The sequence below is a fragment of the Wyeomyia smithii genome, chromosome 1, assembly GCF_029784165.1.
Source record: "Wyeomyia smithii strain HCP4-BCI-WySm-NY-G18 chromosome 1, ASM2978416v1, whole genome shotgun sequence".
NCBI classification, from domain to species: domain Eukaryota; kingdom Metazoa; phylum Arthropoda; class Insecta; order Diptera; family Culicidae; genus Wyeomyia; species Wyeomyia smithii.
In genome coordinates, this window is record NC_073694.1 from 51,254,497 (window position 1) to 51,273,669 (window position 19,173).

The window sequence follows — 19,173 nt, forward strand, 5'->3', positions numbered from 1 at the left end:
AAATGATAATATATATTACTAACTGTAAAAAATGTTTTTTCGAAGCTCAAATAAAAGTGGTTTAATTTTGTTCATTCGTTGGAGACGCTTGGTATTTTGTGACGTATGGTAAGAAAACAATATAATCAATGTGTGTATAGCGTTCTTTTTTTCGACTTGTCTTTACGAGCAATAATTCTAATAAAAATTTACAGAAAAAGTACATTGGAAAAAAGCAGAAAACGCCAAAACAAAACAAATGAGCATAAAGCAAAACAGAAACAAAGCAGAGAATGAACCTGAAAAAAGTAGAAGAGATAAGAAATATATGATAAACGCTTGGAACTTGGAGGCAAAGAATAAGTAATGATGGCAGAAAAAAATACAAATGCAAATGAGAAGAACTTAATAAAGTACATGAAAAAAACACGATAAAATAAAAATGAGCAGAAAAGGCAGCAAAACCAGAAAAAAGCCTTTTTTACCCAACAAAATGTAAATATCTGAAAAACAGGATGAAAGCTTGTAAAAAGATGGAAAGCGCAAATAGAACAATAAGAATGGAAATGATACCAAACAGGAACATCATAGTAACAAAAAACTAAAATTAATAAAGTAGAATGCGGCATGAGCGGGGGCCTAGTGTGGTTGGTAACGTCTCCGCCAACCACGCTCGACGCCTGGGTTCGAATCTCACCGCCGACATAGGTGTCGATGGTTGTGAGGTGGCGTGATCCACTCACAACCAACCCAACTGGCTCTAGATTCAATTCTAGCCGACACCGGGAGATTTTCTGAGGCGAAAAATCTCTGGGATCACGCCTTCCATCGCATGAGGAAGTAAAGCCGTTGGCGCCGGTCCGTTAATAAACGCCGTTAATAAAGCCGTTGGCGCCGGTCCGTTAATAAACGGGTCGTGAGTTAGGGTCCTGGGTGTGGAGTCGCCTCCCCGGGCGTCGGTTATTGGCCACAACAGTGGCGGAACGAGACCGACGGAAAATAAGCGAGAATAAAAAAAAAGTAGAATGCGGTAGAAAATAGATAAAAACTGTTCACAAGAAACTAGAAATAAAAAGGCAGAAAAAAACTGAATAAGAATAAACTGAAATCAACAAAAAACAGGTTCCTATAGTAAAAAAAAAGGAAAGGAGAAAAAAATATACGAAGTGACCTCGAAAAAGCACAAACTTGGACACGACTATCACAGATTTTGCTCAAAGTTGGGAGAATTATTCAACTACTGCCACTTTGGAAAATTTAAAATTTGGTGTCGATTGGAATACCCCCGCTCTGTGGGACCCCTCTGTTTGTTGCAAAGTCACGTATTTTTGTTCAAAATCTCTTTTTTCATTTTCTTACAATTCATAGACGAAAAATGCTGATAGATGATTTTTGAAGAAAATAAACCAAGGAATCCAGAAAAAATATAAGTTTTAACCGGAAGTGTTGCCAGATAATTTTTTTTTTTGAAAATTAAATTTACATTTTTCGGCAAATGAAGCCATTTATAATCCAAATTTGATAATTTCATCGTAATCCTTGGAAAATTTCCATCAGAAGCATCTATCATCCCGAGGTAATATAAGCCAATCTCGAGATACAACAATTTTACGAAAAAAGCTGTAAACTTCGTAATTATTTTTTTACAATTTATAGACGTAAGACACCCGAAAAATAGTGATGGGTGAATTTTGAAGAAAATTAACCAATGAATATAGAAAAAATATTGTTTTTGGCAGGAAGTGTTGCCAGATAGATTATTTTTGTATTTTAAAACTGAATTTGCATTTTTCGGCATATACAGCTAATTTTATTTTAAATTTGATGGTTTCATCGTATTTCTCGGAAAATTTTACGTAAAAAACACTTATTACCCCGTGGTAATATGAGCCTATCTCAAGATATAGCTTTTTCACGAAAATAGCTGTAAATTTCGTAATTATTTTATTATTTATTATTTATTTATATTTATTTATATTATTATTTTATTATTCTAAATAATTTTAGAGAAAAATGTAAATTTAGTTTTCAAATACAAAAATAATTTATCTGGCAACACTTCCGGTCAAAACTTATATTTTTTCTGGATTCCTTGATTTAGCTTTTAATTTTAATTATAGCGTATTATGAGCAAAACTCGTGTTCTTGCATTTGTTATTATTATTCTGCTATTATCTTTAAATTAAAGTATTAAAAGTTTCTTAAGAATGCTGTAACTAGAGTTTTTCTCATAATTCTTCAACGTAATAGGTGTCTTATGGTAAAATTTTCTCAGGAACACGAAACAATTGTCTAATTTGAAATCAAAATATACTTATTGGCCGAAAAATTTATTTTTCAACTGTAAAAATAACATAACTGGCAACAATTCCAGGCAAACTTGTTAATTTTTTTTTGGATTTCTTGAATCATTTTCTTCAAATTGTTGAAATTATTGAATGTTCATAATCATGACCCGAATGACCATTAAGGTTAAAAGGTCTCTAATAAAAATTAACAAAACAAAACAAACAATCATAGGCGGGGGCCTAGCGTGGTTGGTAACGTCTCCGCCAACCACGCTCGACGCCTGGGTTCGAATCCCAACGCCGACATAGGTGTCGATGGTTGTGGGGTGGCGTGATCCACTCACAACCAACCCAACTGGTCTAGATTCAATCCTAGCCAACCCCGGGAGATTTTCTGAGGCGAAAAATCTCTGGGATCACGCCTTCCATCGCATGAGGAAGTAAAGCCGTTGGCGCCGGTCCGTTAATCAACGGGTCGTGAGTTAGGGTCCTGGGTGGAGTCGCCTCCCGGGCGTTGGTGATTGGCACAACAACAGTGGCGGAACTAGACCGACGGAAAATAAGCGAGAATAAAAAAAAAAACAATCAGGCCAGTTTTGAAGATAATAGCAGAATAATGATAAGAAATGCAATAACTCGTAAAATCCTTAGTAATAAGTGTTTTTACGTAACATTTTCTCAGGAACACAATGGGATTGTTGAATTTGAAATCAAAATCTAGATAAACATTTCAAAAGGTCCTACCTGCTTTCATCGTTTGTCCGGAGCGTCTTTTTATTTTGGTAATGGTCTAGCTTTAGTAACTCTCCCAAGCCTGGTTTTCATTTAGAAGACTAGAGTGATCCCTCCGCTATCAACTACTGCAAATAACGTGTCATAAAAGATGTTTAATAAGTTGTGGTGATTAAATAAAAATGATCGATCAAAAAATTGATCAAATCAGATAGGACCTTTTGAAATGTTTCTCTAGAAATATAACCATATGTCGAAAACTGCAATTTCATTTTGCGAAATGCAAAAAAAAACATCTGTCAACACTGTCGCCCAAAATTGATAATTTTTTTTTTGGAATCCTCAACGAATTTTCTCCAAAATTCATATATCAATTTATTTTTATACATCATGCTTTTGAAGTTATAATTTAAAGAAAACAAGACTTTTTGACAAAAAATTGCACTTTTTTCAAAAAAGAGGAAGGAAAGATAGAAAAATCTAAAAAGAGTAAAAAAATACTAATGAAAAAACAGTGAAAAAGAAAACAAAAGACTGTAGAATAAAAGACAAAATACACAAAATCAGAAATAAATAATAAAACAAAAACAAAAACCAGACGGGTAAAAGCCGTTGGTAAAAATAGAAATTTAGTTCGAAAAATTTCGCCCTACGGAAGGTGCTCCCGTTATTGTGTCGCACTTGCAAGCGCGACTCAGACAGACTTTGGTCTCGATCACACCGGTCTATAAAAGTTATCCGCATCAGCTGACTCCTCTGTGAGTGATGAGACATTCCTTTCAGTCTAAAAAATAACGCTTGCACAGCAGTGTGTGTAGTTAGGGATGAGCAATAGAATAAGTCGGCAGTGGAATGTGATACGCATATAGATTGTGGAACAGTACCACCGTCCCCAGTACTTTAATTGGTCAAAACACCATGCCGGAGACAGGGAGGGGGGGTTCAAGTCTCGTCGGGATGCGGTATATTTTTCCAAATCTGTATCATATTTCCAGTGCACACATTGTCTGCTTGATGAACAAAAACCAGAAAAAAAGGACAAGGGTTGTGTGCAAAGCCACGACCGCAGGTTGACGCAAAGTTGACATAGAACTACATAAGGTTCTTTGTTACATTACTTGTACATTACTTATATGTTTAAAATTTTGTGCAAATGAGGAGTTGAAGTGTTACCGAACTTCAGTTTGCACATGTAAATACGACATCATTGTGTATTGCCAAAATACAACTGTGCGCTTCGCAGGTACCCGAAGATATTACCTGTTCAATTTAGTATTTGTTCTCAAAATAACAATTTGTTGACGAGTTTACTATTGGATGTGATGCTGATCGCATTTCTGTGCTATCCCCGACAGTGCACAGTGGTCCAATAAGGCAAAAAGTGGAACTTAATTCCATAGCGCCTTTACCTTCATCCTAGCTTAATAATGTCTTCAGAGCAATTGTTTGTATGAATGACCCGCATAATCACAAATTGTCAAAAAGTATGAAAAGTTTACTATACTGAAAATAAAAAAATTAACTTTTTTGTGTTAAGAGATAGAAGAATAATTTATTCAGTAAAGTTGTATTTCAAAAACGTATAGGTTTAAAAGGGGCAAGTGGAATCATGATGTCAATACTTTTCCTTGAAGTTAAGCTGAAGGACTATAAACTCCTTTAGGTTCCATTTGTCCCAATCCATTCATATTAGAGTACGGCGAGCATATGTTACAGTAGGTTTTCATATATCAAAAATTCTAACATTTTTGTGATAAGAGATAGAGGAATGGTTAATTCGGCAAAAATACAGTAGCTTTCCACTGAAGGAATTGCTGGGTGATGCTGCCCGCCACCATACAAAGGCAGCTTTTTACTAGAGGAGGGGCTGATGCACCAGCTGGCCCTGCCACTATCGCTGCTGATTCCCGCCGCCACTGCTACTACTGCCAAGTGAGGATTGTCCTAATCACTGCCCAGAACTGATGTGACTAGTTTAAACAGAAGCAGGCTCTTATACAGGCCATATAGTATATTCCAGATTTACTATTCTTCCGACCGTGTTAGGGAAAACAATCTTAAAACGAGCAATCAGATGAATCGAAACCTGTGTATTAACAAGGACCTTTTTAAATAGACTTGACAATTTTCAAGAATTGATTATGCGTTTTAGTGTCGTTTGGATGCAGATAACAGAGGCTGTTGGGTGTTGCATATTACTGGAGGGAGAGAAAACCCAGTACGTTCTAAGGCATGGAGATTAAGTCAAATTTATAACCGTTCCAACATTAAAACTCTTCAATTAGGTAGTCATCGCTTCTTTATGCTATTACTGACATTGGGAGTTAGGCATTCGCCTGATACCACAGTGGAGAACTGTTTTCACACTGAATACTTGACGGCCCACATATTTTGAATGCCAGCTCTTCATCCGTTTTTAGTTTTTTATCTTACATCCCTATGTAGTCGGATTTTCTGAGAGACGTAGTTCTACGTCAAATCAGAAAAAACGAAAACGAAGGATAAAAACTAAAAACAAATAAAGAAAAGAGCAAAAAACAGCTGAAGGAACAAATACAAAACGTTTCAAAAATTAGTTGAAATACTACAAGGTATACAGCCCTAGGGGTTGTATGAAATGGTGACGTAAGACTAAATATATATATATGTATATTATTTGCTGCGATAAACCGTTCATAGGCTACCGTATATATTTGATGGTCGTTATTGTTATATTTGATGGTCGTTATTGTAAAAATAACGATGCCAGAATACATGAGAATTTCTCACTAGTAGTAGTTGTGAAAATTCTCATAACTCTTATTTTCAAGCATTTATATTCTGAAAAGAAATGCTTCTATAATCTTCAGCACGAAATGTGTGCTACAGAACGCTGATGATCGCACCACCACCGGTAGCACTGAATATTTTGATATCCGCTATGCCCTCCAGTAGCTGTGCCAGCAAAATATCCTGCAGCGTACGATGGTAACTGTTGCTACCGTATGCAAAATAAAGGTAAGGTGTACCGCAGTGCCTGGAAGTTGACTCGTATACAGCTCTCGTTTCTTAATGTCGCGCACCTCTAACAGCTATACTCCACTCGCTATTGTGTGACAAACTAGACTGAAGCTGAGTTTTCTACACGCAGTCTTTTGTATCGAGTTCAGCGTAGATTTTTGCCATGAGGGCGTGGCCACACAGTTTCGAGAAAGAGAAACGAAACAAAACACTTCATTGAGTCAGAATAAGTAGGCAGTGAAATTTATTCCGTCCATGTTATTGTTATCCGTGCTCGGGGAACAAGGGAATAGCAAGGAAAATGTATGGGAAAGCTTTAGCAAAGCACCAAAAGCAGAAAGGAAAGCACCATCAAGCAGTAAAGCAACAATGTTGAACATTATATCAAACAATTGTCACACATTTTATCTATCCACCGACATATAAATGACTGAGATGGGTACACGTTGGATCAGGATTGACCATGATAAGCGATGTGATCAGATGAGCGATAAAACTATACATCGCGAATTTCTCTATACAAAAGCGGCGCGTGTCCATCTATCTAACCAACAGAAGCATAAAAATGTTCATGAAGCTAATTCATTACAGTATGTACACGATTCCACGAGTACGAGACTGACCCGTCCCAGAGTCGTTCGCTTGCTATAATCGTTTGAAATCTGACGCAACATTTGCCAGTTTCATTTTCAATTTTACAAAATCTTACGTCAAAAAAAATCAAAAGTGCAGCAAAAGGATCCTTTAAACCTTGATTTAGGATACTATTTTTTGCGTTTGTGGTTGTCATAAAAGATTTCATTTTCTAGGCTTTTGAGAGCCATTTTGTTCTGGCATTTTATTGATTGGCTTTAAAAATTCCCAAAAAGCAAGGTTAGAATATTTCCTTGGAAATTTCCAATAAGGAATCGTTTTTTGACGTAGAACTACGTCTCTCAGGAAGTTCGGCTACATAGGGATGTTATGGGGAAAAAATAAAAAAATGCTAAGAATCCTTTCAAATGCAGGAAATTTAAATTTTATTTTTATAATTCGAATATACTTCTAAAAATTGTCAAGCCTTGTCAAAACACAAAATACGACATCGAATTGGTCGTTATGTGATTGCTTTCCCAAGCACGGTCGACAAAATTACAGACCTAGTAATTCGGAATGTCTGTTTTAGCCGAAACTGCTCACATAAGTTCTAGATGACGACTACAACAATTCTTACTTAGCAGAAGCAGCATTACATCGGATAGCAATGGCAGCGGATAGCAGCAACAGTTGCAGCGAATATCAGCATCGATAGTGGCAGGGCCAGCTGATGCAGCGGCTCTTCCTTCAGTAAAAGTTGTCTTTGTGTGGTAGCGAGCTGCATCAGTAGTAGGTACATTAGCCGGCAGTTCCTCTAAAGAAAAGTTGCCGTATTTTGACAACAGACAAACGTTTTGGGATGCTGGTATTTAAAATATATTGGTCGTCAAATTTACAATGTGAAAACAGCTTTCAACTGTCTCATCAGAAAAATGCCTTATCCCCTTTGTCGGGGTTGTACACAGATAAGATCAATATTATATCCGATATGGAATTGAACAACAAATTGTCCTTATAAGGACAACAAACAAATAATTGAAAATTTAATACTTACTCGTTTTGCGCTAGAACTACCAGTTAAATGTTACTTTAATCTGCATGCACTCTGACTGTTGAAACTCGTTTGCGTTGTGTAGTGTTTGTTTCATTCCTGTTCAGTGATGCGTGTGCAAACTTAAATTCGATAGCACTTCAACTCTTATTTTGCACACAATTTTAAACATATTCAACGCTAGTAATGGTACAAACAACTTTATGTAGTTCTACGTCAACGTCAGTTTTATCATTTATACATTAGTAATTCTAAAAAGAAAACATTGGAAAACTATAGAAAAATGTTTAAAAGAGGCAGAAAACACAGAGTAAAGAAGAAAATTGTTCAAGCAAACAGTGTAAGGCACTAAAACAAACAGAGAGATATAGGAAAAATCTGAAAAAAGAGTAGGAAAAACAATAACAAATGGGTAAAAACTAAAAGAAAAGCAGGAGAAAAAACACAGATAATGAGCAAAAAGTGTAAGAAAAATTTGAAAAAATAATATGAGTAAATCTAAAAATATCTAAAAAAAGAACATAAAAGGAGAAATAGAAGAACACCGAAAGACATAAAACAAATTTACAAACAAGATACCAATAGATACCAACCCAATGAGAATCAATTGAGAAGAAACAGAATTAGGAAAAAAGCAAAGAGAAGTAGACACAGTAAAAAGAACTTGAAATGTAGAACCATCCTTTTTTTTTTAATTTCTTTATAAATTGGCTTTGAGCCACAGGCTGGTTCGCCACCACTGTAGAACATTAAAAAAAACACAATTATCTGAAAAAGTTGCATGAACGTAGAAAAAAATATAGAACATCGTACAGGAATTAACGCCGTGAAAAACAGTGCCTTATTTTGCTGGTGTAATGGGGGATTAGGCTACTCTCGCATCGCGATGAATTTTAGTTAAATAGGGGATCATTTTGCCTGTTACCTGGCCGTTTTTTACATGTTTTCAACTATCAAGAGCAAACCATCAAAAGCTAAACCTGTTGTTGTCACTGAAAGTGTTTTTCGTGTTTCTGAGCTTGATTCAAGAACAATTTCTTTTTTTCTTTCTTTGGGCTTGAAAAAGAGTTTTCGGGTAACATTTTTAGGTTTTCAAAGCTAAGGCTTATATTTACAGCGAGATGACAGTTACCACCACTTTTTTCTTGTTTTGAAATATTTGCATAAAAGAAAATGAATTAGAATTGAACCCAGAATGGCGTAAAAAACGCTTCTATAGATTCTAAGTAGTTCAGATCAGAAAATGACAAGATAATAGTTACAAACTGGGCTCACAATAGTGAAAAAAACGCTTCTGAAATTCCAAAAAAAGCTAAAAAAATAATACGATACGATATCAAGCTCAGAATCAAGAAGCTTATTAAAACCTGAAAAAAAAACACAAGCAAAAGAATGAACACAAATTGAGCTTAGAACTGTACATAATTAAGCTCAGAATTGAACGTTGAAGCTATAAAATTTTCCATTTTGGTAGATTATCCAGAATTATTAGAAAAAATTTAAATTAAAATGTGAAAAACATTTCATCCTGCGTGAAATTTGAATACTGTAATCTGTGCTACAATTTCAGGCGTAAAGCATTTCAGCACACCTAAGTGTCCAGGATCGGTGATGATTTGTGCGGATTATGACAGATTTAAGCCATGCTGAAGTAAAGCAGATGAAAATGGCCCACCCCCTCTAAGTCAGCAAGCCAAGCGCACGGTGCTGACGACGGTAGTAACATGTGCCCCGTATCAGCAAAAACCAGATGTTTTTGCTTGTTCATCTTTCCCGCATCATTTTCTTATCCGCACGCGACACAATATGCGCTTAATTGCTCTCTTTGGATTTGGCTAAGGGATAAAAGTTTCACCCACGCCTTGCCGCGGAAAAACACGACCGAAAGACGGTGTCGGTGTCGGAGCGGAAAAATGTTCGTGACAACTTTTTCTGATTCAAGATTTCATTCGTAGTCTTACTCTTTAGGGAGATCAGCTCAGAGTGGAGGAAATAAGTTTTTTTTATTATTAGGCGTAATGGAGGTTTATATTTTTTTTCACAAGCCAACATGTGTGCTCGAGGATAAAGGCGACTGTTTTGTCGTTAGTCTCAAACTCATTCGGCGACATTCGTATTCCACCAACTAACGACAATATGTCGTTGAATAGTTCAATAAGAAAGTTTTCATGATGTTAAGAGACACTCTAATGTGATTCTTTTCGCGATTGTAAGACAGTCACCAGGTTCGAAAAATTCCTTAAACCTCAACTAACTAAATCTCAAGAAATTAATCCCTAAGCGGAATAAAATGGAAAAAAAAAATCTAGCCAGCGTTATAAAACCAAACTGCGAAACTTAGCCGCCACGGAGGACAGTTAAATTAAACATGTCAAGCCATAAAAACGCCGTCGTGCTGAAGTGCGGGTGTTAAAACTTCATCCGGATTTTTTCGTGCGGAATAAAAGGAAAACGCGCGAGATGCTTCGTGCCAAGCCGTGTAGAAACGCAGCCTAACAAGATGATAAAGTGAAACCGTTGGTTGACGGCGACGATGGCCGCAGTCTCGGCGTGAGGATAGTTTGGAGCTAAAGGTCGCTTTGTGTTCGCCCCAACAGAAAGTCCTCACACTAGCACCCAGAGCATTTGTGCTGGTGGGAAAGCTGACGCAGAATAAAACGGTTGTTTGTTTATTTCTTCTATGCTGCAAAATTGTTGAGCCAACCGAAAAAGTTCTCTTTTGCTAAGATGTGCCGGCTTTTCACCACAGGAAAATGAAAATTCTGTCAACCAACGAAAAAGGGTTTTGTCAAACTGGGTAATAAGCAATTGTGGGAGCTGCTTTGCCAAAACTTTAGAGGTAATTTAAAATAAAATCATGGCCGTAAAAGTTAGCGTAAACCAAGGCGTGGATATTCCGAATTACGGTTATTTCCTCTAATGTTTCGTCACACCAACTAGTGCACATTACGTTACCCGCAGTGACACTGCTACGCTCCCCCACCCGAGTGGAAGCCCTCACCCGAGTGACACTCAGCAAACGCAAAAGCACGCTTGACAGTTTATTGTACCGAACGGATGTTTGCTGTAAATTTATCTTGTTGTGTCATAGACAAACAGGCACCGCGGTCCTCGAGTGAGTCCCATCCAAACTCGATCAATGCTGCCGGGAACATTTGTAATCTTAGCGTCGATGCTAGCCGGAACAACGTTGGTAACGTCTGGTGACAAAGGACGATGCAACCCAATAAAAGCGCGCGTATCACGAAGCGAACCGCACAGGGGAATAATCACTTACCGTCCTCATCCGACAGCAGACTGGTGTCCTGGCGTGACGATGAGGTTACACCCATCTCCAGGTCGCAAATTACTCTCGCAAGCCGGAAAGCGGTTATTCCACGAAAATCCGCCGCTGCTGACCACGCGTCAACCGGATATTGTGCGCAGTACCGGCGTGTACAGGTACGGACGGTGTACTGACTGTACTAGTTGATTGGTGATTGCACTGCACTTCACGCTGCGATTCCCACAAACAAGCTTCGGAGTGCGCTTTTATTACACTGATGATTACGGCGGCACCAAACAGAGTAACACTATACTTTGGGTCTCGTGGTTTCGCTGTTAACGGCACAGGGTACAGAGGTTAGCCTGAAAGTAATGCACAAAGAGACTCAATTTCAAATTTTGTTCAGAGGTGGTGGCTGCAGAGAAATTTATTATAATTTCATATAAATAAGTTGATCGAATTACACTTAATATAAACGAGCATGGGTGCAATTAATATGTGAACGACTCGTTCCTGGAAGCAAGTTTTATACAAATGAACAACAATTTCATAGTATCTTTATGTTACGCTATAGAGCTTTGAATTTGATTTAATTGCAATTTTCTAGTGTCAAAAAAGTTACTCATTCGTATTTATATAGAAAAAGATATATGTTTAATCTGCGTCAATATTGTCCTTTTGGATTGGCATAAAAAATAATAAAAATTTCTGGAACTGTCAAAAACGTTCAAACGTTTAAAATCACAAAACTGAGCATTTCTAGCTAAAATAATTGAAAGAAAATCGCAAGAATTCAGTAGACCATTTTGTATTTGACTGAAACTTTGCACACGAATTTGGTTTTGCACTTTCATTTTTTTTCTGCGGTTTAAGCAATTTCTCAGACTTAAGCGTAATTTTCTAAAAAAAGTGTATGCATACTAGCACACACTTTGAATAGCGTGCAGAAACCTTTAGCTGCAAAAAAAACTGTCTGAAAATAATAATGCTTTGTAAGGAAAAACTACGCCATTTTTTTCATTAAAATATTCTAACCCTGTTCCGGCGGAAAGATTTCGAGCTTTACCTTCTGAAATGACCTTTAAACTCTCATTACGCAGCAACTAGGGTAGGGAACACATTCTAAGCAGCTTTAGGAACCGCTTGTGTATTGAGACGAAACACTCGAAATGTGTTGGGTGAAATTCAAACAGAAGTATAGCAATCTGTTCTCAATCTTTTTCTCTGTTAAAACTTGTTTTCAGATTGTTAATCATGACAATAATCAATTGAAGTTACCAATCGAGGGATACTATTCCAATCACCCCGAACCTGTTTTAAGCAGTTTCCATATGTTTTGCAGGCGACATATTTCTGCACCCGAAGTGGCTCCTAAATGGCTGCAATATAGGTCTATTTTTTCCATTAGTGATTGTTCACAGATTGCTTTGTGATTAACGGTATTTCTTATATTCGTAAGACAGCTAGACAATCGAAGTTTGCGTTTCCATCATTGAAATTGGAGTTTGAGGCCTGTTTTCTTCCACTGATTAAAATAGGCGCTACTGCTTAAGCCGTTCCTTATCCTACATGCACAATTGACACAAACTGTATTGCATCCGCCAGGAATGGGTTGAAGAGGAATACTAAGCTTCGAATTAAAAAAAAGAGTTGAATATCCACTTTTTTCTTGGAACTTGCACTTATAACAAAACTATTGGTAATATGTACAGAATGAAGAAATGTAACGCAATTTTTTTCCTTGAAAGTTAAGTTAAGTAGTTTTGAGTATTTTAAACTTATATTATATCAGGAATCCAAACACTTAGGAAGCTGCGATCACCAGAAAAATTATTCGGGGGATCAAGGGCTTTTGGTTTATAGATAATTTGGTTGAAATGAAGGTTATTGTGTGGCGCAAGTAGTCGAGAATCCAACTACTAAGATTCATATTCAGCAATTCAGCGATTTAAATTTCTCAAAAGGAATAAAGGCACGTTTTTCGCTGAATCGTCTCTTTTAAACACAGTTTTTTCTGTAGATAAACCAATTTTTGGAAAACATGTACTCCTCGGCATGAAAACAAATGCGGTGGACGTGCGATACGTACTCTTGAAGGATTTTTTTGGCTGGCACTGGTTGAAGACCCCAACTTTCTAAAAAGTGAAAATCGCGGATAAGTTTAGGTTAAATACGACAAAAAACATGCACACTAGCGTCACATGTCGGTAGAACTCTGCAACAAACCATTCAGCATCCAGAAGCTCTTAACCTTCTGAACAACTTTACTGAAGACTGCAACTTCTAGGAAATCGGAATCGCAAGTTGAATTAGGGGCACAATACATTGAATTGAGTGCACACTAGCGCCACGTAGCAGTGAAATTTCGAACCGCACTGTTCACTTTTCAAAAGTCCTTGACTTGCTGAACACGGCAATTTTCTATGAAGTTGGAAACGCGAGGTAAATTAAGATGGGAATAGGATATTGACACCATGGTGGCCTCCATCCACTGGCCACCGCTTCAGTTTACCAGTAAATGCGTTGTCGTGCATGATCTGTCATAGCTGTTCTCGATCGACTGTATCGTAGGCCGCCGTTAAGTCAATGAAGATGTGATGTATGGGCACGTTGTATTCGTGATATTTCTTTAAGATTGATCGGATCAAAATGAACTGGCTCGTGATTGTGCGGGTTTTCTATATTACTTGCTTAGTACTGACTTATCGGAGCGCTAACATCGACTCGGACCACTATCTAGTGATGGTAGAGATACGCCAAAAACTATCCGTTGTGAACAACATACGGTACTGTTGCCTGCCAAGGTATAATCTCGCGCGGCTGAAGCAACCCGAACTACGCGCTTTCTCTCGAAGCTGCACTGCTAGAAGAGGACGAGCTGGAAGAAGCCCCTCTAGAGGCGTGCTGGAATACCGTCAAGTCAGCAGTGTAGCGGAGAACGTCCTAGGTCGCGTAGTACCGATTCGACGTAACGAATGGTTTGACGAGCAATGTCGGCAGATATTGGAACGTGGCAGCTGGAAAGGACGGTATCGGAGTGGAGCTTCTCAAAATGGGCCCGGGCTGATTGCTAAGATTTGGGAAATGGAATGCCTACCGGAGGAGTGTAAGGATGGGGTTATTTGCCCCATCTACAAGAAAGGCAACAAGCTAGATTGTGAAAACTACCGAGTGATCACTATCCTGAATGCTGCCTACAAAGTGATATCCCAAAAAATTTTCCAGCGGCTGTCACCACTAACCAACAGATTCGTGAGAAGTTACCAGGCCGGCTTAATGGAGGATCGGTCCACAAAGGACCAGATCTTTACTCTGCGGCAGATCCGACAGAAATGCCGCGAATACAGAGTGACTACGCATCATCTCCTCATCGACTTCAAGGCCGCTTATGACACGATTAATCGTGAAGAGCAATGAAGAATTGTCGACGAGAACGGCTTCCCCGGGAAGCTTACTAGACCGATAAAGGCCACTATGGAGAATGTGCTGTGTTGTGTAAGGATTTCGGGTGGTCTATCCGACCCATTCGGATCCCGCAGGAGACTTCGGCAAGGTGATGGTCTTTCCTGCCTGCTGTTCAATATTGCGCTAGAAGGTGTTGTGAGACGAGCGGGAATAGACACGCGGGGCACGATTTTCGTTAAATCCGGTCAATTAATCTGCTTTGCGGATGACGTGGACATTGTCGGCATAACATTTGAGGCGTTGGCGAATCAGTACACCAGACTAAAATGTGAAGCAGAGAAGATTGGACTGAAGATAAATTCGTCTAGAACGAAGTTCATGCTAGCGGGTGGTGCTGAGCGCGACAGGTCACGCCTTTTTTTTCCGTGTTGGGTATTTTCGTCACTGCGACCAATTTTTTAAATTCTTGACACGCCTAGGTGGTGTTGTGATAATCGACGGTGATGAGTTTGAGGTTGTTGACGAGTTCGTGAACCTTGGCTCAATGGTAACTGAGAACAACGATACCAGCAGCCGTGAGACTAGGAGGCGAATCATCAGCGGGAGTCGTGCCTACTATGAGCTCCACAAGAAATTACGGTCGAAACGTCTAAGTTCGCGCGCAAAGTGCACCTTGTATAAAATGCTTATTAGACCGGTTATTCTCTACGGGCATGAGACGTGGACAATGCTTGGAGAGGACCTGCGAGCGCACGGAGTTTTTGAACGACGGGTGCTGAGAACCATTTTCGGCGGTGTACAGGAGAACGGAGTGTGTAGACGGAACCATGTGAACCATGTGCTCGCGCAACTCTACGGTGAACCCAGCATCCAGAAAGTGGCCAAATCTAGATGGATACGTTGGGCAGGACACGTGGCGAGAACAACGGACAATTACCCTGCAAAATTAGTTCTCACCTCGAATCCGGTTGGTACGAGACGAAGAGGACAGTAGAGCAAGATGGTTAGACCAGGTGGAGCATGATCTGGCAAGTACGGAGTGCCCGCGGGATTGGAGGCGGGCAGCCATGGATCGATCAAGTTGGCGGAATTATGTTGCGCAGGCCATGTCTTAGGACGTATGCCCATTTAAGTAAGTAAGTGAGTACTGACTCACGAACCTCTTAGTTAAAGATTAAAGATGGACGACGTAACAGGATCTGTCTCGTCTAGCAGTTTTTCTCCTCCCAAATCCTAGCCCTAAACCAGTGCAGTGCGCTATGCAGCGCCTCGCTACCATACTTGAAAAGGTCACTCGGCAATCCGTTTTTGCCGGTGGCCTTATTGTTCTTCAGCTTTTTCATCTCACGATAAACTTCATAACATCGATCATCTGCTGTTGGTGCTCTTAGGACAATTCCTGTTCCGCTTCTGCTTGCTATATCGCCATTCAGGTGTCCGTCGAATTACGGCTTCCATCTATCGACCACCTCACCGGCATCCGTGTCGTTGCGTATGTCGGCTTGCGGCACATAACCTTTGCGAGAACGGTTAACCTCTCGAATTCCTCATATTCACAATCCTCTCGCTGGCGCAAAAGAGCGTCTGAGAATTGTGGTCATGTCGTTGCGTACCCGTTTGTACTTCCTCTTGTTCTCCCTCGTTGACTTGCCTAGGTTTATCGCCCGGATCCGGTTTCTCTCATACCCTACTGCCTCGTATTTTCCGTCATACGATACCAGTCGTTTCTGCCGATCAGTGCCTACACTCCTAGTGCCGCCGTTGCGGTCCTGATCCATACCACGATTGGTGCGTATGTTGGTAATGTGTGAGAAGAACCAGCCAGCCTACATTAGGTCTTTTTTCGTGAGAGAAGGGCACGTTGCGGAAGGTGAGTTGTAGAACCGGCTTTTTTTTTTAAATATACACAACAAGCCGCTGGTCGCTTACCACTTGATCCACGGTCTCTATTTTATGCCAACTATTATTACTAATGCTGGTACGCACTGCCCAACCGTTTCCAACCAGTCTTCAAAGCCACTAAATATATCAGATATCATTCATAGATGGTGGTGTCTCCATTGAAAATATTTATGTTAGTGCCAATGGAAACGCATGGTGATTCATGGATTATTTTTAATCCTAGTGCATAAATTTTTGATTCTGATGAAAGAACTCTAAAACGCTCACTTTATGGTCAGATTCATGAAAAAAATAATTCCATTGATATAGTTCACAAATAAGATGTTTATTTGTAAAAATGTAAAACTCGCTGAAATACGGGATTGGACAGGAGGGCGAAAAAAAGTTGCGAAATCAAGGTAACTTAAAAAAGTAACATGAGAGGTTCGAAAGCGATAGTTTTGTTGTTTCTGAGCATTTTGCATCGAATGTGGTACTGTACGATTATCATGAAAAGGCACGCTCGCTATACCAGTACCGGAAAGAACAATGAATTCTCCCGGCGAAAGAGTGGCGAGAGGGCGCACAGTCTTTTTAGTTTTTGGTTTTGGATGGTTTTGTATTAGAGACCAAAATAATTATTCACCACGAGCAGGTATGAATGGGATAAATATAATAAAATTTCGAGTGTAAAATGCGTCCTCTCCACCGCTAGATGTCGATACCTAAAAAAAAGAGATTTAATATCGTTTTTGGATCTTTAGTTGCATATTTGTTGTGTGGTTCAGTTTTAGCGCAGGGAAATTTTATTGATGAACTATTTGTACCTTTATTTCATTATTCAAATTCGCGAATGAGTTGCAGTTGGTTCACGTGGAAATTGAATGGCCCTTGAGTGTTTTACCCCTTGGTCAACAAAAAGTGAAATAGTTTAGAAAAGTTGAACTTGCAGCATTTCTAGATATTTTATTTTAGCTTTATGTCTGGAAACTGCTATCAAAGCTACTTCAAAAAAAAAAAAACTTTGTTGTAAAGAAAACAGGTTAGAGCTTTCATTTGAAACGTTCAAAAGTTTGTCCACCAAATTGGATTATTTCAAAAAAATGCGTTTTTGAGCGAGAGCATTCGAAAACTGAGAAAAAATGCGTAAGATGCTATGATAAACTTAGGTGGGCATCAGTGCTAGTATTTAGGATTAGTGAGCATTATTGTGTTGGGTTCCTCAGAAAATTGATCATGAAATATCAAACTTTGTAGACGATAAACCTTTTTTTATTTCGGAGCTACAGCTTTCCAATTTATAATGGCACTAAATATATTAGAAATCATCCAGAATGGTGGCGTCTCCATTGAAACTAGCTGATGTTACCGTCAATGGAAGCGCATGGTGGTTTATGTGCATCGATACCAGAGGTGACATTGTGCAGCTCGATTCAAACGATTTTTGCAATTTTAGAGCACGTTACACACTGCCAGTTTTGCTGCGAGCTTGAAAGAAGCTGTCATTGTAATTTGTTCTTTAGCTCATCTAACCCACAAAGTTGAGAAAAATACGAAAAATGAAACATAACACTCATCAGCAATCATTTATTTTAGTTCGAGTTGCTTGAAATGAGATGCGCAATGTCACCCCAGTATTGTATCTAGGTAACAGTTGCGAGAGCTAAGGCATCAAAACTGGAATACGGAATACTGGCAACAATTGAGGAAAACGTTCAGCTACACCCTAACCAATGCCAATTTCGTATCCAAGATCACGCCTAGAAACCGGAAATCGGTGTCCGTCGAGTTTTAGACTTTTTTTTTGAAATCTGCGGAACTGAAAATCAGTGTCAAATTTTCTTCATTTTAATTTCCAATTTGACGACTTTTTATTTTCATTGAACCTATTTGGATCTGTAGATCTTATAAGTAAGCCCTGCGAGTTGAAACCTCATTTTTGCTTCCCTTTAGTACGGCATTTTGGATATGAATATATCTTTACACATTTATAACTCTGGAGTTTTTGTGAATATTCAAACAGGTCGTGGGATGAGACTTTCTAGTATTCAACACCGTTTGCCATTAAAAACACAAAATCTTTACATTACACTTTTAATCTACTTCACTTTTTTAATCTATCACTCAAAAAAAGTGATAGAACAAAAAAGTTCTATCAACAGCTCAGACAAAAATTAATGAATTTTAACACAAAACCGCACAATTTGGGTTGTGCCAGCCTTGAATTTAACTGACGGGATGTCTCCCAATATAATGTTCCTTGACGGAACGAGAAACTGGCAGAATTGAGAAAAAAAGACAATTGTTCAATCGAGCCCACTACTACTTAAAACTGAGATCAATGCAGAAAAACTGACTGCATATAACAGAGGATTGAGGTACACCAAAAGACTGAACTGCAGGAATGCAGGAATGCACAAAATTCTTAAAACAAAAACTTGAAATCAGTTCGTAAGGTAGTCTTGACAATCTTAACCAAGAAGATGAGGGCTAATTTTTCTGAGGCAACCTGCTACCTGCTGTGATACAAGACTCAGGCGAAACAGAATGTTTATGGTCAGCAGATGCCTATCTAAAACTTGTGTCTGCTCTTTTCAACCTTATAAATCTTCTTGGAGATACGAAATTCATTGCTCCAAGTTCTATTTACTCAGTTGACTGAATTATTCAAACCCAGTGTTACCATGAGTTGCATACCAAATCCTGGTAAATGGTCCGAGTTATCTTTATTTTGAAACCGCGAAAAAGAGACAAAACAACTCACAAAGCCTAAAGTCCCCCATCAGTGTTGTTCTGTTGAAAACAACGAAAAATATTTTGGACGGCATTATCAACTGATACTGAAGGAGCATTCGGTAATGTATCCTAAAACTCTTTGGAGCTTGGAGTTGTGCAGCTGAACGTCAGATCCATTAAATAAAGAGTGCTTTCGCTTTTATTGTGGTAGACAAGCTATTAAAAGAGTAGCAGGACTAGGATATGATGCTATTAATCAC

At 38.7% G+C, this 19,173-nt stretch overlaps 1 protein-coding gene across 3 annotated transcripts in view; it reads right to left on the reverse strand.

The window, feature by feature from the left end:
* LOC129728746 (serine/threonine-protein kinase 32A) overlaps positions 1-19,173 on the reverse strand; it is a 302,204-nt gene that overhangs the window by 238,079 nt on the left and 44,952 nt on the right. For all 3 annotated transcript variants that reach the window (XM_055687205.1, XM_055687202.1, XM_055687211.1), the window contains exon 2: positions 10,904-11,253. In XM_055687205.1, the coding sequence (XP_055543180.1) occupies positions 10,904-10,958 (55 nt within the window). In that variant the 5' untranslated portion in view covers positions 10,959-11,253. The remainder of the gene's footprint in view (positions 1-10,903; positions 11,254-19,173) is intronic.